Source organism: Cervus canadensis, chromosome 26 (assembly GCF_019320065.1).
Source record: "Cervus canadensis isolate Bull #8, Minnesota chromosome 26, ASM1932006v1, whole genome shotgun sequence".
Classification (NCBI taxonomy): Eukaryota; Metazoa; Chordata; class Mammalia; order Artiodactyla; family Cervidae; genus Cervus; species Cervus canadensis.
In genome coordinates this window covers 28,260,675-28,288,278 of record NC_057411.1, presented here as the reverse complement: position 1 = coordinate 28,288,278, position 27,604 = coordinate 28,260,675, and the positions used below count along the sequence as shown (strand labels likewise).

Below are 27,604 nucleotides of genomic sequence, written 5' to 3'. Positions count from 1 at the left end.
GCCACTTTCCCACACACCCTTCCCATTCAATGGAACCTCTAATCGTGTGCTATGTTCTAGACAGGAAAATGGGCTTCTTGTAACAGGCAGTTTATTGCAAAACAGAAACAGACTCACAGACCTAGAGGATGAACTTATGGTTGCTAGGAGGGAAGAATGGGGAGAAGGGAAAGTTAGGGACTTTGGGATGGACCAGTACACACTGCTGTGTTTAAAATGGATGACCAACAAGGACCTACTGTATAGCACAGGGAACTCTGCTCAACGTTATGTGGCAGCCTGGGTAGATGAGGAGCTTGGAGGAGAATGGATACATGTATATGTATGGCTGAGTCTCTCTGCTGTCCACCTGTACTGTCATAACATTGCTAATCAGCCATACTCCAATACAAAATAAAAAGTTTTATAATAATTTTTAAAAAGACATTGGGAGGCAGCAAAAAATAAAAAAATAAAAAAGAGGCAATATATTTCACAAATACGCAATTTCAAGTGTTCATTCTTCAATCACCTACACTATATAGTGAACGGACATATTTCTCACTTAATTCTCACTACAATCCTTTGAGGTGAGAATCAAATAAATTAAACGACTTGTTTTCCAGGCAGCATCATGCCCGCATCACCGTCTCACATGTCCTTTCTACCTAGAAAGGATGAATTCTACCTCCCAATGGCTTACATGAGCCTTGCAAAAAAATCACAAAACATTTACCATGAAAAATATCCCCAAAACTTTTCTTTGCCAAACCAACCATGGGTACCAAATTTAGGAGTAGGATACTATTTGGCAAAGTTAGCACCTTAATGCAGAAGTTTGGGGGGTTGGATTTGCCAAGAAAAATGGGGGTTGGAGGACATTCTACTGAGGTTACAAATCCACTGGTTACAAGGCCTTTCTGAGGATCTGATTCAGGACAGGAATCAGAGTTCCAACTCAGGGTGAAAACATGAGATTAGATGCATCCCCAGCAGTTAACCCTAACAGTTTTGTCCTGAAAGGGAAATGTAGCCTCTGATTTTTTTAATTTAAAATGTAGGGTATTTGCAAACAGCAGTGAGTACTCCCGGTACTGAAAGAACCTTGAATCACCCCAGGGGTTTAAATGAAACCAGAAGACCGTTTCCTCTGTCTTTGCTTTCCATTCATTCTCAACAGTTAGTGGCTATAGGGCATGCTTCACACCTATCTGCCAAATAAAGTCTCCGATGATTTTAGAGAGGGTCTTGAGTACTGACTCTTATTTGTGTACCTGTCTGCTTTCCTAATTTGCATCCTTTGTACTGTCCTTCCTTCTTCAGTTTCCCTTCAACTAGGAGATGTTTGTTTTCCTTTTTGAAGATCTTTTCTTTGGCTCACTTCACATTGCATCATTTCTTCTCCATTTATCCACCACTAGCTGCAGACCTCTGTGTATTCAGCAGCACACACAGTCTCTGTCCTAGAACATCCATGTCACCTCTTCACTCCCTCCTCCCAGAGGACTAACCCCTGCCTTCTTTATGGGTCAGCAGATGTCCTAAGGCCACTGACCCACAACTCACTTGAAACTGCATTTCTCTTGTCACTGTAGCCTTTTAAGAAGGTGGTTTTACTTTTGATTGTTTTTAGTCACTGGGTAAAACACTCTCAAAACTTATATAAACACCACTACCCTGATCTGCATTCTTGACATATTTATGATGGATGAGGAAGCCTGCCAACCTGAGGTGTTGCCCTTGTCCACCCAAAACTAACTTTAAGAGAAAAGGAGGCAGGTACAGATGGAAATGCTGATATATATACATTTTCACTACACAAATGATTTCTCCAGGAAACAGATTCCCTGATCACATTTCCTGGAAGCCACATAGATCTTTTTTCAAAAATACAAAGATCACTTAGGAAAAAAAGGAAAGCTAGTCAATAAAATGGGCTTCCTGGGTAGCTTAAATGGTAAAGAATCTGTCTGCAATGTGAAAGGCCTGGATTTGATCCCTGGGTTGGGAGGATCCCCTGGAGAAGGAAATAGCAACCCACTCCAGTATTCTTGCCTGGAGAATTCCATGGACAGAGGAGCCTGGTAGGCTACAGTCCATGGGACCACAAAGAGTCAGACACAAGTAAATGAAATATCACAAGTGATTCTCTGTCAGAATCAAGTGAAAGGAAATGAAATGACATTTCTGGACATGACATGTGCCAAGATATAAAGGTAAGACCTCAAGAAAGCAACAGCTCTACTATTATACAAAGCCAGATTAATCCAGAGTATAAGGGCGTCTACCCAGTTCTCTGCAATGTAGGGGCGGAATGTCCATCCACATCTCCCAGAGCATGTTCATAAATCCCCATCTCTAAATATGTGCTTCCCTGGGAGCTCAGTTGGTAAAGATGTATGAGGAATAAAGACTACCTTCTTTCCGAGAGTTCAACTTTAAAAACCAAAACATAATAGATGAGATAAGACATATTCAAAAGGGATCTTAGAGACAAAATGTTTCCCACAGCAAAAGCACAGAGTGCAAGGACTCTTTAGTAACTTTATCGATCCCATTAACACATCTAAAGAAAGAATGTGTCAATCAGAAAGGGGATTCGGAGTGGAGGGCAGAGAAGTCACGAGATGGGAGAGGAGCGCTTTGGCAGAATGCTTCCCTGCGGTCCAGAGGGGAAAGGGCCCTGAATCAAAAGCGCGGGCATCTGGCCCGCCTGGCAGATGCGTTCCTCGTGGAAAGATGGGCCACCTGGCCAACAGCGGGGAGGCCAGCACATTCTGGCGCCTCAGACCCACTCTTCAGTCTGAGATCAGCACGCAACCTCCTGACCTAGTTATGGTCAGACTTCCTATTTCGTTTTCCTGTGGGGATAAAGTATACTGATTCTTGGTCACCTTGGGATAGTTATTCCACTTAGAGTTGCCTTCTTCAAAATGAGCTAATGTGTTGACATTCTGGTGTATGTCTTTCGATGATGTGAATTAACATTCCTAAATTCCACGAGAGGGTGAAGGTGGGGGCTTCTTGATAACCAGGCAACCAGCATGTTCGGTAATAGGACGATACTCCATATTGCTGTCTGCCTCTAACTCAATTCAGAATAATAATGAGCAAACAGTGCACATTTTCTATGTACTTAGACTTTGTACATTAAATCTTCACAATTCCCTTGTGAGGCAGGAATTATTATTTCCTATTATTGCTTTATAAAAGAGAACCTGAGGTCATACAATTTGCAAACAACAAAGCCAGATTTCAATCCCAGGACTGTCTGTTGCCTATTCTGCTAGACAAAATAATTCAAACCTCATGTCACCATCAACTAGAAGGCATAACCGGAAGCCAGAATGACCACTGTTCATACTGGGAAACAAGACAGCCCTCTTCAGAATCTAATCGATAACCAGAGTCCCGTCAAAACATTCTGAGTGTGGATTCCGCCATCCATCCTCCACAGATACATGCTAGAGCTCTCAAACTGGCTTTGGGTTCCAGTATCAAAGTGAGTTCAAAGCTTTCAACACTCTTCAGGATACAAGGAATAGGCCTAATGGTCCTGAGCCTTCCTTACCCATCTATTTGAGAAGTCGGTCACCGTGTTCAGGATGAATGCTTGCTTTGCTAAAACACTGACCCACAAATAATGCCTAGAGTTGGCCAAAAATAATAAAAATAATAGCAGCAACATCTGTTGTTACCAAGAGTAACCATGTAGAGTATTTCATTATGTTGCTCTAATCACCTTGTAAAGTAGGTATTTTAATTCCGATTTAAAAATAAGGAAACTGAATCTTCAATTAGTTCAGTTCAGTTCAGTCGCTCAGTCGTGTCCGACTCTTTGTGACCCCATGAATTGCAGCACACCAGGCTTCCCTGTCCATCACCAACTCCCAGAGTTTACTCAAACTCATGTCCATCGAGTCGGTGATGCCATCCAGCCATCTCATCCTCTGCTGTCCCCTTCTCCTCCTTCCCTCAATCCCTCCCAGCATCAGGGTCTTTTCACATGAGTCAGCTCTTCACATGAGGTGGCCAAACTATTGGAGTTTCAGCTTCAGCATCAGTCCTTCCAATGAACACCCAGGACTGATATCCTTTAGGATGGGCTGGTTAGATCTCTTTGGACTGTGCAGTCCAAGGGACTCTCAAGAGTCTTCTCCAACACCATAGTTCAAAAGCATCAATTCTTCGGTGTTCAGCTTTCTTAACAGTCCAACTCTCACATCCATACATGACCACTGGAAAAACCATACTCTTGACTAGATGGACCTTTGTTGACAAAGTAATGTCTCTGCTTTTTAATATGTTGTCTAGGTTGGTCATAACTTTCCTTCCAAGGAGTAAGCATCTTTTAATTTCATGGCTGCAATCACCATCTGCACTGATTTTGGAGCCCAAAAAAATAGTCAGCCACTGTTCCCACTGTTTCCCCATCTATTTCCCATGAAGTGATGGGACCAGATGCCATGATCTTAGTTTTCTGAATGTTGAGCTTTAAGCCAACTTTTTCACTCTCCTCTTTCACTTTCATCAAGAGGCTTTTTAGTTCCTCTTCACCTTCTGCCATAAGGGTGTTGTCACCTGCATATCTGAGGTTATTGATATTTCTCCCAGCTTGTGCTTCATCCAGCCCAGCGTTTCTCCTGATGTACTCTGCATATAAGTTAAATAAGCAGGGTGACAATATACAGCCTTGACGTACTTCTTTTCCTATTTGGAACCAGTCTGTTGTTCCATGTCCAGTTCTCACTGTTGCTTCCTGACCTGCATATAGGTTTCTCAAGAGGCAGGTCAGGTGATCTGGTATTCCCATCTCTTTCAGAATTTTCCACAGTTTATTGTGATCCACACAGTCAAAGGCTTTGGCATAGTCAATAAAGCAGAAATAGATGTTTTTCTGCAACTCTCTTGCTTTGTCGATGATCCAGTGGGTATTGGCAATTTGATCTCTGTTTCTTCTGCCTTTTCTAAAACCAGCTTGGACATCTGGAAGTTCACGTTTCACGTATTGCTGAAGCCTGGCCTGGAGAATTTTGAACATTACTTTACTAGCGTGTGAGATGAGTGCAATTGTGCGGTAGTTTGGGCATTCTTTGGCATCTTCAATCAGGCTAAGTAATTTCCCAAGATCACATGGGTAGAAGATGACAGCCCTAGAATTTGAACCCAGGCCCAATCTGACTCTGGCGCCTATGCTTTGAGCCACTCTGCATCACTGGCCACCAGAGAAGCAAGATCTAGTTAGAAGGCCCTGAAGAGAAACCAGACCCAGCCCGGCACACTGCAGAGTCACTGGAGCCTGGGGACACGGTGGGACCACACCCATAGCTGTTATTTTTTTGTGGCTGGGAGGAGTAGTTTTTCTCCTCAGCATAGCCTCAGACAGTGAACTTAAAGGAATAAATGAATGCAGGAGTGAATGGAACTCTAGGACAGTGGTCCCCAACCTTCCTGGCACCAGGGACGAATTTCGTGAAAGACAATTTTTCCATGGGCCAGGGATGGAGAAATGGTTGGGGGATGATTCAAGTGCATTACATTTACTGTGCACTTCATTTCTAATCTGGGCTTCCCTCATAGCTTAGTTGGTAAAGAATCCGCCTGCAATGCAGGAGACTCCAGCTTGATCCCTGGGTCGGGAAGATCCGCTGGAGAAGGGGTAGGCTACCCACTCCAGTATTCTTGGGCTTCCCTTGTGGCTCAGCTGGTAAAGAAGCCACCTGCATTGCAGGAAACCTGGGTTCGATCCCTGGGTTGGGAAGATCCCCTGGAGAAAGGAAAGGCTACCCACTCCAGTATTCTGGCCTAGAGAATTCCACGGACTGTATAGTCCATGGGGTCGCAAAGGATCAGACACGACTGAGCGACTTTCACTTTCTTTCTAGTCTTATGCCTCTACTGACTGTTCAGAAGCCCAGAGACTGTAGACCTTTGACTTAAGAGACTATGTGAGGCCTGATGAGACCAGCTTACTGTTGACATCTGAAAAGTGGCATGGCTTGATTAATGACTCCTGAAGTTCCAGCCAACTTAAACATCCTCAAATATTATAACATTTAGTTGCCAGGTGAGGTAGCCAAAACCTGATTAATGAAGAAATACCCAAATGAAGAAATACCTAAATGTGTAAGCCCGGGACTTAGTAGGTCAGGGTAATAAGGCTCAAGTGGCCTGGTGAAGTGGGACAAGCAGCATCTAGACTCCTCTGTGGCTCATCCACTTATCAGCTCTGCAACCTTCAGGGACCTGCTTAACCATCTTGCCTATACAATGAGGATAATGATAGCTATCTCACCAGATTCTGCGCAGACTAAATGAACATAGTTATATATGTTAATGTAAAATATCTCCAGCAATGCTTGGTTTGTCATAATGATTGCAAAAAATGTTTTAACTTCCTTCCACAGGTAATTCCCTCCACCAAGAGGTGTTCTCCTGGAACTAGGAAGCTAACTTTAAGGCATCGTAAACCAATCACAAGGCAAACCTTTTCCAACAAAGGAAACATCACTATCACAACCAGAGAAACAAAACAAACCAAACCAAAGCAGGAATTCACTTGTTTTGACATCCCCTACCCCGGGGGTAGGTCAGGTAAGTGGAATGCGCTCCAAGTCTCCAAGCCTGAGGCTGTCTCTGGTCCCACAGGGAGACAACACCTCATAGAGTTCTGACCACATCGGGGATCAGGGTCACTTTCCATCAAGCCCAGAAATGTGGAAAGTACAGTGAACCCTGCCAAGCCAACACCTGCTGGGAAAACTAGGGTTTCACAAGACAGACATATCTAAAATGTCTTCACAGGCCACAAGATGGGCAAGAAACAAGGAAAGTTACGTGGGGATGGGGGTGGGGGGTGGGATAACATAAAATCCACATGGTGAGGTTTAAAGAACAGGCTCTTTATGGGAGGGGGAGGCGCAGGAGGAACCTGGCGCCCACCCGTCCTGCCTACCTGCGCACCACCAGCCGCAGGGTCTTGTAGGATCCTTTCACCAAGGAAACGGCCTCCCTCCGGGAGCTGCTCAGTGCCACCTCGTTGATGTTCACCACCTCGTCTCCAGCCCGCAGTCTAGAGCTCACCAGGTCCGCTTTGCCCCCTTCTTTGATCTGCTCGAAGAGAGGAGGATCCACAGGTGAGCAGCCTGTTTCCCCCAGAGCCCGCCCACTGTCTGTGGCCACGCCCACCCCCAGCATCCACAAGGCAGGGTTGATTTCTTATCTCCACACCTTCCAGGCCTCAGCACCCAGCCAGCCACAGAGGGCACTCAGAAACAGAGGCTGAAGGGCTGAAAGAACTCGATTTCCATCCAAAAGCCACTCACGACCTCCATCTTCAGCACCCCCTCCAAGTACCTCAAAGCAACTGTTTTATTGCTTTAGAAATTGCCTTCTTCATTCCTGTTTGTTTTTTTTTTTGTCTAAAATTAGACACCCTCCTCTGCTATTTGGGGGCTTCCCAGGTGGGGCTAGTGGTAAAGAACCTGCCTGCCAATGCAAGAGATGTAAGAGACACAGTTTCAGTCCCTGGGTGGAAAAGATCCCCTGGAGGATGAAATGGCAACCCACTCCAGTATTCTTGCCTGGAGAATCCCATGAACAGAGGAGCCTGGAGGGCTACGGTCCATGGGGTCACAAAGAGTCAGACACGACTGAAGTGACTTAGCGCACACACACAAAATTATAACTCACTGGATAAATAAGCAGTGGTGCGTCCAGACAATGGAATATTATTTAGCACTTAAAAAGAAATGAACTCATCAGCCATGAAAAGGCATGGAAGAACTTTCAATGCGTGAAAGAAGCCAATATCAAAAGGTTACATATGGGATGATTCCAAATCTATGACATTCTGGAAAAGACAAAATTATGGAAACAATAGAAAGATCAGTAGTTAGATAGATGGGCAGAATAGACAGAGCACATAGGATGTTTAGAACCGTGAAATTATTCTGTGATACTATAAGGTTGGATACATGACATTATACCATAGACTGTACAACACCAAGAGTGAACCCTAACATCAACTATGGACTTTGGGTGATAAGGATACGTCATTGTAGGTTCATCAGTCATAACACATGCACCACTGAGACAAGGAGATTGGCAATGGGAGAGGCTATGCAAGCAATCAAGGAGAGGGGGTACATGGAAGCTCTCTCTACTTTCTGCTCAACTTTGCTGTGAATTTTAAAACTGATGAAATTCTCCAGGCCAGAATACGGGAGTGGGTAGCTATTCCCTTCTCCAGGAGATCTTCCCAACCCAGGGATGGAACCCAGGTCTCCCACATTGCAGGCAGATTCTTTATCAGCTGAGCCACCAGGGAAGCCCAAACAGAAAATTACCTCACTGCAGCAACTGAGTTAACAAGGGTAGTGTTAGCCAATCAGTCGTGTTTGACTCTCTTTGAGACCGCATAGACTGTAGCCTGCCAGGCTACTCTGTCCATGGAATTCTCCAGGCAAGAATACCGGAGTGGGTTGCCATTCCCTTCTCCAGGGGATCTTCCCAATCCAAGGATCAAACCCAGGTCTCCTGCATTGCATAGAGACTCCTTACCGTCTGAGCTTACCAGGGAAGCATTTGTTATTAAATAAATAAAGTCTACTAAAAATCTTAATTCATTCAACAAAGTGATTCAACACTTGCTTTATGCCAGAAGTTGTTCCAGGAGCTAAGGCTGTAACAGTGGGCAAAACGTACAGAAACTCTCTTCTCGTGCTTAAGGCAGAGGCAGAGAGCATACACTAAACAGAATAAACAAGTAACTGATGTTAGAAGTTGATGAAGTGGTCTTCCCTGGTGGTCCGGGGGTTAAGAATCTGCCTGCCAATGAAGAAGACACAGGTTTGATCCCAGGTCCAGGAGGATTCCACATACCTTACAGCAGCTAAGCTTGTGAGCCGCCACTGTGAAGCCCACGCACCCTAGAGCTGGTGCTCCACAACAAAAGAAGACACCCCCGTGAGAAGCCCACAGACCACAACTAGAGAGTAGGGCCTGATTCCTGCAACTGGAGAAAAGCCCACACAGCAATAAAGACCCCGCACAGCCACAAATTAAAAAATAAAATAAATGATAGGCAGCTTTTTAAAAAAAAATTGACAAAGTGCTTTGGAAACCAACAGAGCAAAATAATGCTTGATCCTATGGCATGTCAGTAATGACAAAATGGCATTAAAAGGGACAAAAATAAAACAAAAACAAATAAACAAGCCTCACCCATATAGCATTCTTTTTTCAATAATTACTCTCCAGAATTGCCCACATGTTCAAAAACCTTCAGTAGGCCTTAATATGTATAAAATAATCCAAATTCCTATAAAAATTTTGTAAATTGCATCCTTGCTAACTTTTGTTTTAGCATAATGTATGCTAAAATTAATACTTTATTTTTAAGATAGTGTTCATTAATTTATTATTAAATCACTATATTCATTAATTTATTATGAAGGATTAAAAATAACACAGAAAGTATGTAAAGGGAAAACTAAGTCATACCCTGGCTCATTCCATTTTACTCTCTAAAGGTAACCACCGTCAGGGCTTCCCTGGTGGTCCAGTGGTTAAAAATCTGCCTTGCAATTCAAGAGACACCAGTTCGATCCCTGGTCCAGGAAGATTCCACATGCCAAGAGGCAGCTAAGCCCTGTTCCAAAACGAATGAGGCTGTGCTCTGGAGCCTGTGAGCCATAACTACTCAGCCATGTGCTGCAGTTACCGAAAGCAAGCTGAGCACCCTAGATCCTGTGCCCTGCAACAAGAGAAGCCACTGCAGTGAGAAGCCCGAGCAGGCCAAGAAGACTAGCTCCTGCTCATCGTAACTAGAGAAAGCCCTCTCAGAGCAGCAAAGACCCAGCACAGCCAAAAGTACAAATACATATTAATAAATATTTATTATTTTTTAAAAATTAAAAGCAACTACTATTTATAGTTTAGCTTACGAATGTCATATACAGATGGCCCCTAACTTAACGTGGTTCAATTTACAATTTTTCTACTTTACAGTGGTGTGAAAGTGATGCTCATTCAGTAGAAACTGTACTTCCCATTTTGAGCTTTCCCTGGGCTAGCAGCACACTCTCTCATGATGCTGGGCAGTAGCAGCAGCCACAGCTTGCAGTCAGCTAAGCAATCACTAGGATAAAGACTGATAGACTTAAAACCATTCTGTGTCGTTAACTACCATCCTGCTTTCACTTTCCAGTATAGCAGTCAGTAAATTACATGAAATATTCAGCACTATTATTAAACAGTCTTCATTTTAGATGATTTGCCCAACTGTAGGCTAATGTTAAGTGTTCTGAGCATGTTTACGGTGGGCTAAGCTAAGTTCAGTAGGCTAGATGTATCAAATGTATTTTCGACTTAATATTGTCAACTTACAATGAGGGTATTGGGATGTAACCTCATTGTAAGTCAATGAAGACCTGCATATATATATATATATATATATATATATATATATATATGCATTTATGTGTGTGTGTATATTTCTTCTTTTCACAAAAATGACATCACGCTATACCCACCCCCTCGACCATCTTTTGACTTTTAACAGAGAGCCATTAAGCTCAGGTGGTTAAGAGTTTGAGGCATCAAACAGGTAACTTAGGTAAGAGGAAGTCATATATTCTCTCGAGTCTTCAGACTCCCATCTTAAACAGGAGATAGCAATAGCAGCACTGCAGGAAGGATGAATGAGACAAGCCACCTGAATTGGTGAACACGGTTCCAGTTCCTGGATTATGGTAAGATTTTATGAGTAGTAACCATTGTCTTCAAAAGTCATGTATATCATGAAAATACTTCCTTTTATACCAGATTCTACTATAACATCTTGGTACAATTCATTTAGCCGTCCTTTCTTGTTGGTCATTCCCCCCTGCCTTTCTACCCTTTTCATCCCACTAAACTTCCCTGCCAACCTCTTGTAAATTTACTTTCCGCCAAACATTCTGGGCACACTCTAACCTCAAGCCCTACCCCGGCAGCTCAGTCACCGTCTACCTGGATCACTCCCCACTACCCACAGCACCATGGTCGCCTATAATAACTGCAGTATTCCCTCATGGTTAAGAGCTGGGGCTCTGGAGCCAGATAGTCTGGCTCTGAGGCTTCCCAGCTGCGTGCCTTTGAGCAGCTTATTTAACCTTATGGAGCCTCCGTTTCCTCTTCTGTAAGATGATAGGGTTTACCACAGAGTCTGTCATGAGGATCAAGTGAGTTCATCAAGAAAAGGGCTTGGCACATAGTATGTGTGTGTTAGTCTCTCGGTCGTGTCTGACTCTTTGCATCTCCATGGACGGTAGCCCATCAGACTCTTCTGTCCATGGAATTCGCCAGGCAAGAATACTGGAGTGGGTTGCCATGCCCTGCTCCAGGGGATCTTCCCAACCCAGGGGTTCACAGAGTATGTATTCAAATAAAGTTGAAGTCTATTGACTATCCATCCTTTGAGGCCAAGTTCAAACCCCATCTCCTCTAAGCCTTTTCTGATCTCTCATATATATCCCCCCACTCCCGTGCACCTACAATCTGTCCTTTAAGAAGTGTCCGCCCCATTGTGGGAGAACCAAATGAATATAATATTACATAAACTGTGAAATGACATTACAGCAATAATAAACTAAATAGATAATTTACTAAATAGATAGTTTATTGTTGTTATACTACTTGAACAAATGCTGTGGTTATCACACTGTCTTTCAGCACAGCTATTTAAGTCTGTGCCTGTTCCCTGCCCACAGTCCCACCCCATCCCCAGCTTGGGCTGTGAACTCTGAAGAGAGGAACTGACTCCATCTTTACTTAGCCCAGAATGCCTCCCCAGAGGTTTGCACACAGGACCACCTCGTACTGGTTCGTTCGTTCAGCCAAGATTCACTGAGCATCTACTGTGTGCCAGGTTTGGAGCTAAAAGCTGAGGGAACAATGATGAACACCACAGATGCAACAGTCCTATTTAAGTCCCAGTTTGTAGAATTAAATCCCTTCTCTGCTGCTCTACTATTTGCCAATATTTTCAATAAGATGACAAAGGAATGAGGCCTAGGAAATAACCAATTCCTTATATTAAAAAGGAAGTCAAGGAAAGCTCACTTGTACAGTTTATATCATGTTTTTCTAATGACTGATTTAATGTGAATGTAAACATTACCAGAAAGAATGACCCAAAGAGTTTCATTGTTGTTCACTGTTCTGATAAACTATTTCTATAACCCTTTGTATTTACAGAGTTTCTCGTAATCTCTTGACTTTGAACAGAGCTTTGAGGCTTAAAGTGCTTACTTTTTTAAAAAGTTTGTTTTTTAATTGAAGGATAATTGCTTTATAGAATTTTGCTTACTTTAAAAAAGTCAGTAAAGATAATTATGTATAAAACTGAAAAAAGTTGGGGCTGGGATGATTTTTTGGAATGGTATGGCTTCTCAGGTAGCTAGAATGGTAACAGAATCCACCCGCAATACAGAAGACATTAGAGCCTGGTTTGAGAAGATCCCCTAGAGAAGGAAAGGCAACCCGCTCCAGTTTTCTTGCCTGGGAAATCTCATGCACAGAAGAGCCTGGCAGGCTACAGTCCGTGTGGTTGCAAAGAGTTGGACATGACTGAGGGACTAACGCTTTCACTTTCACTTTATTTATCAACCACTAGTTGCTGCACTCAATATGCCAGCAAATTTGGAAAACTCAGCAGTGGCCACAGGACTGGAAAAGGTCAGTTTTCATTCCAATCCCTAAGAAAGGCAATCCCAAAGAATGCTCAAACTACTGCACAATTGCACTCATCTCACACGCTGGTAATGCTCAAAATTCTCCAAGCCAGGCTTCAGCAATACGTGAACCGAGAACTTCCAGATGTCCAAGCTGGTTTTAGAAAAGGCAGAGGAACCAGAAATCAAATTGCCAATATTCGCTGGATCATCGAAAAAGCAAGAGAGTTCCAGAAAAACATCTATTTCTGCTTTATTGACTACGCCAAAGCCTTCGACTGTGTGGATCACAATAAACTGTGGAAAATTCTGAAAGAGATGGGAATACCAGACCACCTGACCTGCCTCTTGAGAAACCTGTATGCAGGTCAGAAAGCAACAGTGAGAACTGGACATGGAACAGCAGACTGGTTCCAAATAGGAAAAGGAGTACATCAAGGCTGTATATTGTCACCCTGCTTATTTAACTTATATGCAGAGTACATCAAGAGAAATGCTGGGCTGGAAGAAGCACAAGCTGGAATCAAGATTGCCGGGAGAAATATCAATAACCTCAGATATGCAGATGACACCACCCTTATGGCAGAAAGTGAAGAAGAACTAAAGAGCCTCTTGATGAAAGTGAAAGAGGAGAGTGAAAAAGCTGGCTTAAAGCTCAACATTCAGAAAACTAAGATCATGGCATCTGGTCCCATCACTTCATGGGAAATAGATGGGGAGACAGTGGAAACAGTGTCAGACTTTATTTTTTGGGGCTCCAAAATCAGTGCAGATGGTGATTGCAGCCATGAAATTAAAAGATGCTTACTCCTTGGAAGGAAAGTTATGACCAACCTAGATAGCATATTAAAGAGCAGAGACATTACTTTGTCAACAAAGGTCCATCTGATCAAGGCTATGGTTTTTCCAGTGGTCATGTATGGATGTGAGAGTTGGACTGTGAAGAAAGCTGAGCGCCGAAAAATTGATGCTTTTGAACTGTGGTGTTGGCGAAGACTCTTGAGAGTCCCTTGGACTACAAGGAGATCCAACCAGTCCATCCTAAAGGAGATCAGTCCTGGGTGTTCACTGGAAGGACTGATGCTGAAGCTGAAACTCCAATACTTTGGCCACCTCATGCGAAGAGTTAACTCTTTGGAAAAGACCCTGATGCTGGGAGGGCTTTGGGGCAGTAGGAGAAGGGGACGACAGAGGATGAGATGGCTGGATGGCATCACCGACTCGATGGGCATGAGTTTGAGCAAACTCCGGGAGTTTGTGATGGACAGGGAGGCCTGGCGTGCTGCGATTGACGGGGTCGCAAACAGTCAGACACGACTGAGTGACTGAACTGAACTGAACTGAACTGCTTTGATTCTCAAATCTCTCCAAACTCTCTGATTGATTCATGCTGTCTTCAGATTTTCTCACTGAAGATGACTTTTAGACCTTTCCTCTATCACTAAACTTTTTTCTAAGCCTTTACCCTATATTTTCAGTTTCTTTTTTCCTCTTCCTCATTTTTCCTTCAAATACCCCTCCTCCATCATGAAACTGCCTTATCAACCCAGATAGAATCTCTCTTTCTCTCCTCCACACCATTTCTGCCTGCCTGGAGCCAAGCCGCAACACTGCCTTTGTCATAGGTATTTCTGACCATGCTCTCTCCCCTCTTCTGGGTTTTAAACTCCTGGAAGCCAGAAACTCTTCTGTTCACAGATATTTTTTGAGCATGTACCAAGTGTCAGGCACTGTTCTAGGCCTGGGAAAAAGTTAAGGAAAGAAGCATACTTTATGTTCTCCTTTCCTGGAGTTTACATTTTAGCATATTCTTTTCTTTTGTTAATCGAAGTATAATTGCTTTACAATATTGTGTTAGTTTCTGCTGTACAAGGAAGTGAATCAGCGATATCTATACATATGTCCACCTGCTCCCTACTGAGCCTGCCTCCCACCTCACCCCCATCCCACCCTCTAGGTCATCACAGAGAACTGAGCTGAGTTCCCTGTGCTATACAGCAGGTTCCCACTCATTATCTATTTTACACATAGCGGTGTATATATATCAGTCCTAATCTCTCAATTCTTCCCACCCTCCTCTTCCCCCCTACCCCATGTCCACATGTCTGATCTCTACATCTGTGTCTCTATGTCTGCCCTGCAAATAGGTTTATCTGTACCACTCTTCTATATTCCACATTATATGCATTCATATACGATATCTGTTTTTCTCTGACTTACTTCACTCTATATGACAGGCTCTAGGCCAATCCAGTTTTTAATATATTTCATACCTTTGCATTAAAAGCCTTACATCTTCACGGAGGCAGTTCAAAGAACATGATAGTAGTGGTGGTTTAGTCACTAAGTCGTATCTTGTGACCCCATGGACTGTAGCCCACCAGGCTCCTCTGTCCATGGGATTTCCCAGGCAAGAATATTGGAGTGGGTTGCCATTTGCTTCTCCAGGGGCTCTTCCCAACCCAGGCATCAAACCCAGGCCTCCTGCATTGCAGGCAGATTCTTTACTGCTAAGCCACCAGAAAAGCCCCTTCAGAGAACATACAGCGATCCAAACTGCATGTATCCAAACAAGGCTGAGTTCTTTCTGTTCTCTGGGTGCTTCAATTCATCCACGTACACAACTCTCCCTGGAAGGTCAGGCGGTTTGCAGTGAGTCAATGGAGTTTAGGAAGTTCTGCGTGATGCAAGGATTCACCCAGGGGTTCTGTTCCAAAAAAAGCAAGTCCCAGTCGGTCCAGGTGAGGCTGGAACTGAGCCAGCTGGGCACCAAATGTAGACCCCACATCTAACGCCTTTTGACTAACCACTTTAAGGGCTGCCATATCAATTCGTGGATTACCTGGGACCCCCGCATTCCCCTCTTCCTCTTCTGCTGCTGGTTCTTCTGCCACCTTCCTATTTGGTAGCATCTGTGTCAGTGGATATTCTACCTGTTGGTCACTCAGGTAGTAAGCCTGATGGCTAAGACAAGACTGTGAGTTACCTTAATCAATATGATTGTCTCCATTTATTATCACAAATGAGAAATTGAGATACTGAGATGTGTTTTCTGATGCACTAACAGCGTAAGTGATTTCTCATCTACTGAGGCTGACTAAATGCATAAATCTTACATTTATATCAATTATTCACAGTTTTTTTCAGGTATGTAAAAAACAAAACCTTATTTTTATAGAGTTCAGTTTCTATGTCAAATACTAACTTTTGGGAAAAGTCAGTCAATTTTATCACTTTTTGTGCATTTTAATTAAAAACTGTCCTATTCAAAACTTCTTTCCTCCGCATAATTTTTTTTCAGGATGTGGCCACTGGTTCAAGGGAGGATCATTGTCATCTGACATTGGTGGACAGCCTGGCCCCTTTTTTAAATTACTATTAAAGTATAGTGGTTAATAACATATTATTAAAGAATGTAATGCCAATCTATGCGGTACAGCAAAATGACTCAGTTATATACATATATACATTCTTTTTTTATATTCTTATCCATTATGGTTTATTGCAGGATATTGAATATAGTTCCCTGTGCTATAGAGTAGGACCTTGTTGTCATACTGTTTATCTAAAATCATTATTATGACTTTAAAAAAAAAGTTATATTTTCAAAAGGTTTAACAATAATTCTCTTGAACTATTCATCAAAGAGGATTATACTTCTAACCTCATGCCCTGCTGATACTGTCTGTCAGCAAGACTCGGCGAAAAATGAAGCTTATTATTTTAAACCCTTGGACCAATACTGGAGCAGCTAAAGAGGTCACTGGCATTGTTTGTTTAATTTCACCTGCAGGGACTTTACTTATTCCAAGAATGTGATGGTCAACAAGTTAAATGACTTCAGATAATGTACCTTGTGCAACTGGGTGGGAAATCCCAAAGCTAACAAGGGGAGAAGATGATTATACATTTGGAAAATTAGTAGGCTTCTTTCCTTCTCAAATTCTAAATGCATCCACACCTTTGGGATTAAACTAATTTTCCTCCTGTGACCATGTAAGGAGTTGGTTTTTTAAACATTTATAGTCTTTTATATTTCAATACATTTAGCACCTGACATAGTGCCAATCAGGGCTTCCCAGGTGGCGCTAGAGGTAAAGAATCTGCCTGCTAATGCAAGAGACAAAAGAGACTTGTGTTCGATCCCTGGGTCAAGAAGACCTCCTGGAGGAGAGCATGGCAACACATTCCAGTGTTCTTGCCTAGAGAATCCCATGGACAGAGGAGCCTGGTGGGCTACAGTCCGTTGGGTTGCAAAGAGTTGGATGTGACTAAAGCAACTTAACATGCAGGCACATAGCACCAATCATAGTAAGTGATTAATAAGCCTTTGTTGAGCACATCTGGAGAAGCTGATTTTAAATAAATACAATACCAGGTGATACATTCATACGTTCAAAACATGATACAGGCAAAATATAGGTAAAGGGGAGAGTTGTGTCTCGGTGTCAGCAACTGGATGTGGGTTGCAGAGGAGCAAGAAGTCAGACCTGGGGACTTCCCGTGGTAAAGAATTTGCTTTCCAGGGTTTCCCTGGCGACTTAGTGGTAAAGAATCCACCTGCCAGTGCAGGAGATACGGGTTTGATCCCTGATTCCAGAAGATTCCACATGCATCTAGGCCCATGTGCCACAACTACTGAGCCTGTGCCCTAGAGCCAGGGAACGGAAGCTACTGAAACCCTCACACCCTCAGCCTGTGCTCTTCAACAAGAGAAGCCACCGCAATGAGAAGCTGGCGCACCACACCTAAAGAGTAGCCCCTGCTTGTTGCAACTAGAAAAAAGCCTGTTCAGCAACGAAGCCTCAGCACAGCCGAAAAAAATAGAGAGAGAAAATAAACAGTAATGAAAAGGGTTAGTCTGCTAATGTAGGAGATGCAGGTTTGATCCTTGGTCAGGGAGCTGGAATCCCACACACCCTGGAGCAACTAAGCCCATATGCCACAACTACCAAGCCCATGGGCCCTAGAACCCGTGCTCCACAAGAGAAGCCACTGCGATGGGAAAGAAGCCTGTGCACTGACATGAGAGAGTAGCCCCTGCCTGCCACAACTAGAGAGAAGCCCGTGTAGCCACGGAGACCCAGCCCAGCCAAAAATCAATTAATTAAAAAAGAAGAGTCCGGCCCTTCCTTTCCTCTCTCCAAGACTCTAACCCCTGCAGCCCAGTCTAAATGCACAAGCATGAAGCTGCCATTTGGGGATGGCTCCTGTGTTCAAATACCTCGACTCTCTGCTCCGTCCCCCAGTCCTGTTCTCCATCTTAGGTCATCACAGCAGCATCAGCTGCAGCATCACTAGGATCAGAAGCACATCATGGGCAGCCACCTGGTGATCCTCTTGCAACTTCAATTAGATCAGGTCACTGTCCTCTGTAAGACCCTCGGTCTCCACACTTGGAGCAGAAACCAGAGTTCTCCCAGTGCACCGAGGCCCCTGCTGGGTTTGGCCCCCTCGCCTCTCCACCTCCTGCTGTTCTCTTCCCGGCTTACTCAACTCCAGCCCGAAGCCCCCTGAGGCAGGTGGAGTTTGTGGGGCAAGCTCTGGCTCAGGCAGGCTCTTGGCTCTTGTACCTATTGTTCTCTCAGCCTGGAATGCTTTCCCCTCGAGTCATCCCTCACTCGTCCTCTCTCCTTCTCCAGGTCTTTACATTAATTCAGCTTCTGGAGGAATTTCAGCCTCTTCTCTTCCCTCCCATCTTTCATTTTTTTTCTTCAGCACTTTGGTCATGATCCAACTCACTACACTTTTTACTTCTGAATCTTGTTAATCATCTGTCTCCCCCACGTCGGCTGCATGGGGGCAGGGACTTGGGTCTGTTTTGTTCACTGCTGTGTCCCCAGTGCTCAGGACTGCATGGGGCACATAGTATTTATTGTATGACGGAACATTAGCATTGCTATCAACTGTTGTTATGTCTTCTGTGTTTCAGTAACTTTATTGCATCATCCAAAAAGTCACAAAGATTCTGTAAGATACTATGATCTCCTTTTGCGAGAAATGCAAACAGTAAAGACTCAGAGGGGTCAGATGACCTGCTCAGGGTTGCAGAATCAGTTACACAGTGGAGCTGGACCTGAAGTTCAGAGCCCACACTCGCCAGTCTGCTGCCAGGAGAATCCCCCAGGTCTCTATCCCCAAGCTAACACTCCTTCATTTGTCTGCCTGATCCTTCATGTGCCCAAGAAAATGACACCCCACACTCTTGTGTCCTGACCGTTCTCTTGCAGGGAGCCTAAGAACTCTGGAGCTATGATATGAGTTCACAGGTTCACAGCTTCCACAGGAGAAAGAGTTGGCATTGCAGTGCCCTGGTGCAGGGCGATGGCCTGGCCAAGTGCAGCTGAATATGTAATGGTGTCCATTTACAATTCTATCTGGGGTTTTAATCAAAATCGAACTCTTCTAGTAGACATCTACCACAATTGAATTTCATCTGCATTCTAATGTCTGAATTCTTGAGTGATTTCTTTTCCTCTCCTGACTACTTTCATTCCTGGATGATGCCAAAGAAGGAGGTTGGGGAGAACCGGGGACTTCAATAACTCACAGTCAATCCAGTAAGACATACAATTTGTTTGCTGTTTTGTGAGATTGATTTGAGAAGCAATAAACTCTCCATAAATGGAAAAATTGTATCAAAGGAAAAACAAACTACAGAAAGATTAACAAATAAGTAAAGAAATATTGTAAGGATCTTTGAGACAGAGCTGTTGGAGTACTGCTTTTCATTCACTTAGAATTATCAATGCAACTTGGTGGGCATTCTCGGTTTTAGACTGTACGTAAAGTAGGGACAATCAGATGAAGTGAAATTTTAAAAGTTTCTCCCAGGAACTGTATAGGGCTCTGAGGTCCTATAAAATGAGCAAGCACTTCTTGGACCCCAGAACTAACCTCGGGACTTAAAACAGAAAAACATCCCCCTGAGTTGCCCTGAGTGACATGAGAGTACAGGTATGATGCTTCCCTTTCTCATCACCTGCTTCTCATCTAACCCCAAATCATTAGGTTTATACTGTTGAAAACTCCTTTTTCCAGTTATAAAATGATGTGTATGGTAGTAGAAGAAAGAACCCTGGGTTAAGAGTCAGGAATGTGCTCACTCAGTTGTGTCAGACTCTTTTGTAACCCTACGGACTGTAGCCCGCCAGGCTCCTCTGTCCATGGAATTTCCCAGGCAATAATACTGGAGTTGGGTACCCATTTTCTACTCCCGGGAATCTTCCCGACCTAGGGATTGAACCTGAATCTCTTGTGTCTCCTGCATTGGCAGGTGGATTCTTTACCACTGTGCCACTTGGGAAGCCCAAGAGTTAGGAATCCTGTGCCCTAATCCAGAGTCTGGCCTTTTTTATCTGTGGGGCCCTGGATGAGCTTCTTGTCCATAGCATGACCTGTTGGTCATCTATTTCCACTTAAGATGACCTATAAGGAAAATTCCAGTTTTATTTTAAATTGGAATACAACAGCTTCCCAGGTAGATTTGCGGTAAAGAGTCTGCCTGCCAATGCAGGAAGTGCAGGTTTGATCCCTGGGTTGGGAAGATTCCATGGAGAGGGAAAGGGCAACCCGCTCCAGTATTCTTGCCTGGGAAATCCCATGGAGGGAAAAGACTAGCGGGCTACAGTCCATGAGGTCCCAAAGAGTTGGGCACGACGGAGCACCCACAGATACAACAGCTACTACTTAAAATTATATAATCATTTTCTTCTGTTATTTTCTGTTTCTTTTTAAAAAAATTTATTTGGCTGCTCCGGGTCTTAGTGGCAGCATATGGGATCTTTTACCTTTAGTTGCAGCATGTCTGATATAGTTCCCTGACCAGGGATCAAACCCAGGCCCCTTGCATCGGGAGTGCAGAATCTTGGCCCCTGGATTACCAGGGAAGTCCCTGTGTTTTGTTATTTCCTAAATACAAGGTATATAATTTATTTTCTAAGGTTTATCACTTGGATGGAAGGAAGGTAGAAGCAGGGTGTGTAAGAACTGGGGGCTCAAGAGGTAGACCACGTGGGTATGTATCTTACCTCCTGATAATGGGCATTCTTAGGCAAAATATGCATCATCTCTTTAGCCTCAAAATGGAAACAAGAAGACAAGCCACACAGAGTTGGTGTGAGGAGCACACGAACTAACACAGTGAAGTGTCCTTACACATAGCAAGGGCTCCGTAAAAGTGTTTCCCAAATTACAGGGTTTTGAGGTTTTATTTAATAAGTTTAATACTTTTCTGATTGTTTCCACCACAAGAATATAATTACAACTGCAGAGACCAAGGGGAAGACATTTGCTGGGAGGAGGAGAGAAGTTATTTACTTAAAGTCAAAGAACAGGAGTCAACTTGATTTATAAGTGAAATAGGAGACAGTCTTTTCTTTGGAGGGAAGCTTTTATTTCAGAGAAGGGTCTTAGGGCAGGAAGTTACCCAGTGACACCTTATGAAGCATCCAAATGAGATGCAGCCCCTGAAACCTTAGATGTGCCCACAACTCTTGATTTACTGCTCACTGGGCAGAAAGAACTGATTTCTAAGTTAGGGTAAAAGTCAAGCTTCACTGAAGCCACCTGAACCACTCAAGGATCATTAACTTGCAGTTGTGGAGGTCAGAAGTCTAAAATGAGTCTCACTGCGCTAACACCAAGGTGTTGTCATAGCTGTGTTCTTTCAAGGGGTGGGGGCCTCTAGGGAAAATCATTTTCTTGCCTGTTCTAGCGTCTAAAGGCTGCCTCGTGGCTCTTGGCCTCTCCTCCATTTTCCAAAGCCAGCGTTGGCCAGTTGAGTCTTTCCCATGCTGTCTCACTCTGACACTGATTCTCCTGCCTCCCCCTTTCATTGATGAGGACCCTTGTGAATACGCTGGGCCTACCCAGATAACCTGGAGCTTCCCAGGTGGCTCAGTGGTAAAGAATCCGCCTGCAATGCAGGAGACCTGGGAGGAGATGGCAACCCACTCCAGTATTCTTGCCTGGAGAATCCCGTGGACAGAGAAGCCTGGTCAGCTGCAGTCCATACGGTCGCAAAGAATTGGACATGACTGAAGCGACTTAGCAAGCACGCACGCACCCAGATAACCTAGGAGAATCTCCCCAGTCTCAAGTTCAGCTGAATAGTAACCTTAATGCCACTTGCAGTCTTTTTTTATTTGTCTGTGCTGGGTCTTCGTTGCTGTACTTGGACTTTCTCTAGTTACAATGAGTGGGGGCTACTCTCTAGCGGTGGTGTACAGGCTTCTCACTGCGGCGGCTCTAGGCGCACAGGCTTTAGGAGTTGCAGGGTTCTTGGGCCTTCGAGCACAGGCTCAATAGTTGTGGCTCACAGGCTTAGCTGCTCTGTGGCATGTGGGATCCTCCTGCACCAGGGATCGAACCTGTGTCCCCTGCATTGGCAGGTGGATTCTTAACCACTGGATCACCAGGAAAGTCCCACCACCTGTGATCTTAATCCCCCTTTGCCATGGAATATATCCCCTGGTTTAAGATATAGACAACTTTGGGAAAGGGGCATTGTTCTGCCTATCAGAACCACTAACTAGCTGTGTGATGGTAGGCAAAATTATTCCTCTCCTCTAAATGTCAGTTTACTTTCTGGAAAAATAGGGAAGGTAATGATGATAGATAGCACCTACCCTTAGGAACGACTGAGAGACCAAAAGTAAATTATGATAATGAATGAAAAGGGACCCATAAATGTTAGCCTTTATCATCATCATCATCGTTTACGGGGGAGGTAGGTCAAGAGGTTATGCACACTCAGTCCTCCCCTCCTTATTTCGAGCAGTAGGATGAGCCACATCACAGAGGACTGGCCTCCTGCCTCTCCCCCATCCTTCCTTCACCCTCCCCCGGTTCAGGACAGTGAAACAAGAGCAAGCACCACAAACACAATCGATAGACAAGAGACTACTACCCTCCAAGTGGAGTCCTTTGAGCGTCTGGTGTTTGAACTAAGCTAGCTCTCACGTCTTAGAAAGAGACTTGTGAAGTAGTTCTAGCCCCACGCTAGTTTCTCAGAGTCCCTTGAATGCATGGAGAAGCCTCGGGAATCCCTGGGCTGTAACAAGAGCAAAACTCGTTCCTGAAGGGACTGGTTGTTTGTGTGTCTATGCATGAATCCAGGCCTTCTCAGAAAGTGCGCTCGGTTCATTTTCCCCCTCAGTGAAGTCTCTGAGCCCCTTCAGTCATTCTGTGTCATGTACACCCCAGTGAACTCCAAGGAGCTTCAAAGAGCGGAGGCGCTGGGCCTGTCCAGCGAACAAGAGGCCAAGGCTAATTGGACCTCAGTCCCCCGTTTCTGCTCCACTCAGATCAAAGACTTGGGCAAGTCCTTTTTTAAACTTCAAGGCATTTATTTATATTTTACTTGATTTCTCAAATAGTATCAGGAATCTTAGCATGGTTATTCCATGTTCCTAAGAAAGATTCTTTTAAATTGTCCCATTTGTTTCTGTTCAACCTACAGTGTTTTCATTCATTGGACTGATTCTGCTGTATTTATTCATGGAAATATACTATATTGTATATAATATACACACATGTATAGAATATATATGAAAATGCACATATACAGAGAATGTTTATATAAATCACTTTACAAATGAGAGGAGAACTTTTCACATTAACCACACCAATGAGGAGCTTGGATCTTTGGAAAATAAGTAATATCTACAAATCACGTGTGTATTTCATGTGTTAATATTTCATAAGTATACAGAGTAAGATCACTTCTAATCATCAATATGACAGGAATAAGAATCAAAGGCCAATAAACATATATACATGGACATACATATGAAGCATACAAGCTTTATCTCATTTTACTTTTGCTTTCTTTTTTCTTTTTCCATTTAGTTTTGGAGGGATTGAACTGGCGCCCCCTGCAGTGGAAACTTGGCGTCTTAACCACCAGATCACCAGAGAAGTCCCCTGTCTCATTTTAGATAACAATTTCCAACTATTCCTTTGTCAAGTGTATATCAAACTTTCTGACATACTAAAATGATCAAGCTCTAGTTTCATCTTTTTTCCCCTACTCCTGGCTCTGAGAGAAATTTTAGTGATCAAAAACTAGAATCAGGGGACTTCCCTGGTAGTCCTGTGGTTAAGAATCCACCTTCCAAAAAAAAAAAAAAATCTATCTTCCAATGCAGAGGACACCCATTCAATCCTTGGTCAGGGAACTAAGATCCTACATGCCGTGGGGCAGCTAAGCCTGAGAGCCACAACTACTGAGTCACTGCAATGAAATATCCCATGTGTCACAACTGAGACCTCATACAGCCAAATAAATATATTAATTTTTTTAAAAAAACTAGACTCTGTGGCAGCAAGAAGAAAAATGACTAATGTCTAGATGATTCGAATGTTTGAGAATCCATGCCTAAAAAAATGCCATAGCTATCAAACCTGTAGCACTTAGTAAAAATGCCTTAGCTCTACTGTTTCAGGATGAGCTTCATGGGGATCTTAGGCCCCATGGTTCAATCTTAGGCCAGATATCCAGATAAAGCTTGTATGTTTCATATGTATGTCCATGTATATATGTTTATTACATGGAAATAAACATGTAGAGAAAAAGAAACATATAAAGAAGAATCCACCTGAACCAGAAAAACAGTTGTTATTCAGTCACTAAGTCGTGTCTGACCCTTTGCAACCCCATGAATTGCAGCCTGTCAGGCTTCCCTGTCCTTCACCATCTCCCAGAGTTTGTTCTAACTTATGTCCATTGAGTTGGTGATGTCATCCAACCATCTCATCCTCTGTCGCCCCCTTCTCCTCTTGCCTTCAATCTTTCCCAGCATCAAAAAACAGTATTTAATCTATTTAAAACATTTAAATAAGTATTTAAAACCTTTAATTTAACCTCATGAACTTTGTTTCCCAAAGTTTTTCAAAGTTTCTCCTAGGTTTTAGATTTATGATATTAGGAAACCTTTAGTTTGCAACAAGCAGAAATGTAGTATGACCAGAGTGGCTATTCTTACTGCTATTATCTTAGAGGAATTGACTTCTCTGTCTCTGTAAAAGAATTCTCAGGAGTGGCTGATCTAGAAGGACCCTGAGTAATAAAAATCATACAGGCTCACCTCTAGTACAAGATACTGATAATAATAATATTCTACTAGTCACTGTTGTGAACTACAAACATTTTCAAGCTGCATGACATTCTGAGGGCAGAGAGATACCTGAACAGGAACCAGCCAAAGGATTTCTTCACCCAGGCGTTCTGAACAATGACTTATTTACTTATCTCCTACCACAGCCATATAGAGGTTAAACTCTGGAACCAGACTGCCCAGGTTCAAATTCTGCCTCCATGCTTAGAAGCTATGTGACCTTCAACAAGTTATTTGACCTCTGTGCCTGTCTCCCCGTCTGCGAGATAATGTTGATAATACCCGTCACAGGATGGTTGTCAGGATTAAGTAAATGTTTAGAAAAATGCCATTTAGAAAAGCGCCATTTAGAAAATACCCAGTTATTCTTAGTTTCTCTCCATACATTATATTCTCTTCCAAAATACTAGGAACACAAATACCTCTTTTATATGCCTCACAGGCATATTTTAAAGGTTAAGATTAGAAAAAGTTTATAAAACATTTGAGACACGGTACTCTGAACTATTAGAGTGACTCTATGCTGATCTGGAAGTTGGCGCAATAATTTTAACCATCCCTAAAAGAAAGCTTCTGATTAGAAGCCAGACACCAGAACTGCTAAAAGCTAGAAATTAAACAGAAGCAGCAGCATTAGCATAAAGGCAACAGAAGGAAAAACAGAAAGAAGGAAAAGAACATCTTTGGTCTGCCTACTATCTGTTAGGAACTTGACCTGTATAATATTTAATGCTCACCAATACTTATGAGGTAGATATTTTGCTAACCACAAAACTAAGTCCCAGAAGTTAAAAGAAGCTGCCCAAGGCCACAAAGTTTTAAATAGCAGAGCCCAAGTTCAAACCCAGATCTGTCCAAAGCCAAAACCCATTAAACATTCGCCCACTCAACTATAAAACAGGTAGCACCCCCACCCTTTCAAAAAAATAAATAAAGCCACTTGTTGTGTTCCTATAGCTAAACAACAGAGCAGGCCAGTGTGACATCAGTGATTAAGGAGCATGACATGCTGATCACTATAGCCCTCTACTCGACTAGTGAACAATAGACTCTAAGGAAAATCCTCCAAGGGGGACCACCGAACAGCAGCTGGAGTAATGCCTCCCTCCCAGGAGTCAGTCTACTGTGCTCGGCTGCATCCGCAGAGATGGAAAGATGAATGGATAATGGTGCAGAAAAAATATAAATTTGTGTTGCTTGAGTGAAAGAAATGAATGAAGGATGAGTTCAGAGAATTCCCTGGCGGTCCAGCAATTAGGACTCTGTGCTTCTAGGGCAGGAGACATGGGTTCAGCCCCTGGTCCAGGAGCTAAGATCCCGCATGCCACACTCTAAGATGCAACAAGTTATTTGACCTCTCTGGGCCTGTCTCTCTGTCTGTGAGATAAGGTTAATACTACCCTTCATAGGATGGTTGGGAGAACTAAGTTAATGCATGTACATGTTAAAAAAAAAAAGAAAATAGGATATTTTGTTCTTCACAAAATACTCAAACTTCAGAACAGCCTTTCTAACCCTACCCTAGCCAACTCCAGCTTTGAACTGCCTGCTACCAGATTCCCACCTGCTAGGATGCTGCCTTGTTGCAGTCATCTGCAAACCTCAGGTCCCTCCTCATCATCCCCTAGATCTTTAGCCCCTGGCTCACTGTCAGCCTCTCACCAACATCACTCCTGCCAGCACACGTGATGCTTGCAACTTCAGATGATCCTTTGTCCTCCTTACTCCCTCCTCCAAGCCATCGTGGATACTTGCTTAGTCCCTAACTGTGTCATTACCTATCTGTAAACTCTCCATTACCCAATTCCAAGCACCCCCCTCTCTGACCACCTCCTCCTTTCTTTCTTTCTTTTTTTGGTAACAGTTTTATTGAGACATCACTCATATACTATAAGATTCAGCCTTTTCAAGTGATCGGTTCAATGGTTTTAATGTATTCATAGAGTTGTTCAACCATTACCGCCATCAACTTTAGAGTATTTTAATCACTACCCCCACAGAATACACCACACCTATTAGCCTTCATGCCCCCTCAGTTCTCCCATTGCTCCCAATCTAGGCATCTCTGTGTAAATATTTAACTATTTTGAGTATTTCATATCATATAATACATGGCCTCTTGTGCCTTGTTTCTTTCCATTAGCATGTTTTCAAGGTTTATCTAAATTGTGGCAGAATGAAATACCAGAATTTTATTCTCTTTTATTGCCAAATAATGCTTTATTATACGGATATGTTAGTTTTTACCCATTTATTAGTTGATGGACATTGGGTATAAACTTTTCATGTGATGAAAGCTATCCTTTCTCTTGGGTCTGTGCCTAGGAGTGGAATTGCTGGGTCATATGGTAACTTTAGGCATTCCCAGGTGGCTCAGTGGGTAAAGAACTTGCCTGCAATGCAGGAGATGCCGGAAATATGGAGGAGGGCATGGCAACCCACTCCAGTATTCTTGCCTGGAAAATTCCATTGACAGAGTGGCCTGGCAGGCTACAGTCCATAGGTCACAAAGAGTCAGACACGACTGGAGCGGCTGAGCACAACAAAGCATGGTAACTTTACATGTTGACATTTTAAGAAACTACCGGACAGCCTATTTCCTACTAGCATTTTAAAATCCCATCAACTGTGAGTGAGAATTCCAGTTTCTCTACAATCTGCCTCAACACTTGTTAGTGTCTCTCTCAGGTATTACAGGCTTCCTGTTGGGTATGAAACGATGCCTCATTGTCGTTTCGATTTGCATTCCCTCCTCTCTCTTTTTAGCTTGTTTGTTCTAATACTCTAACT

The 27,604-nt window shown here is 43.3% G+C and overlaps 1 protein-coding gene across 1 annotated transcript in view; it reads right to left on the bottom strand.

The window, feature by feature from the left end:
- The window catches only part of SHROOM3 (shroom family member 3), a 319,013-nt gene that overhangs the window by 200,000 nt on the left and 91,409 nt on the right, over positions 1-27,604 (bottom strand). Inside the window, exon 2 of the mRNA XM_043448167.1 lies at positions 6,935-7,089. Within this exon, the coding sequence (XP_043304102.1) occupies positions 6,935-7,089 (155 nt within the window). The remainder of the gene's footprint in view (positions 1-6,934; positions 7,090-27,604) is intronic.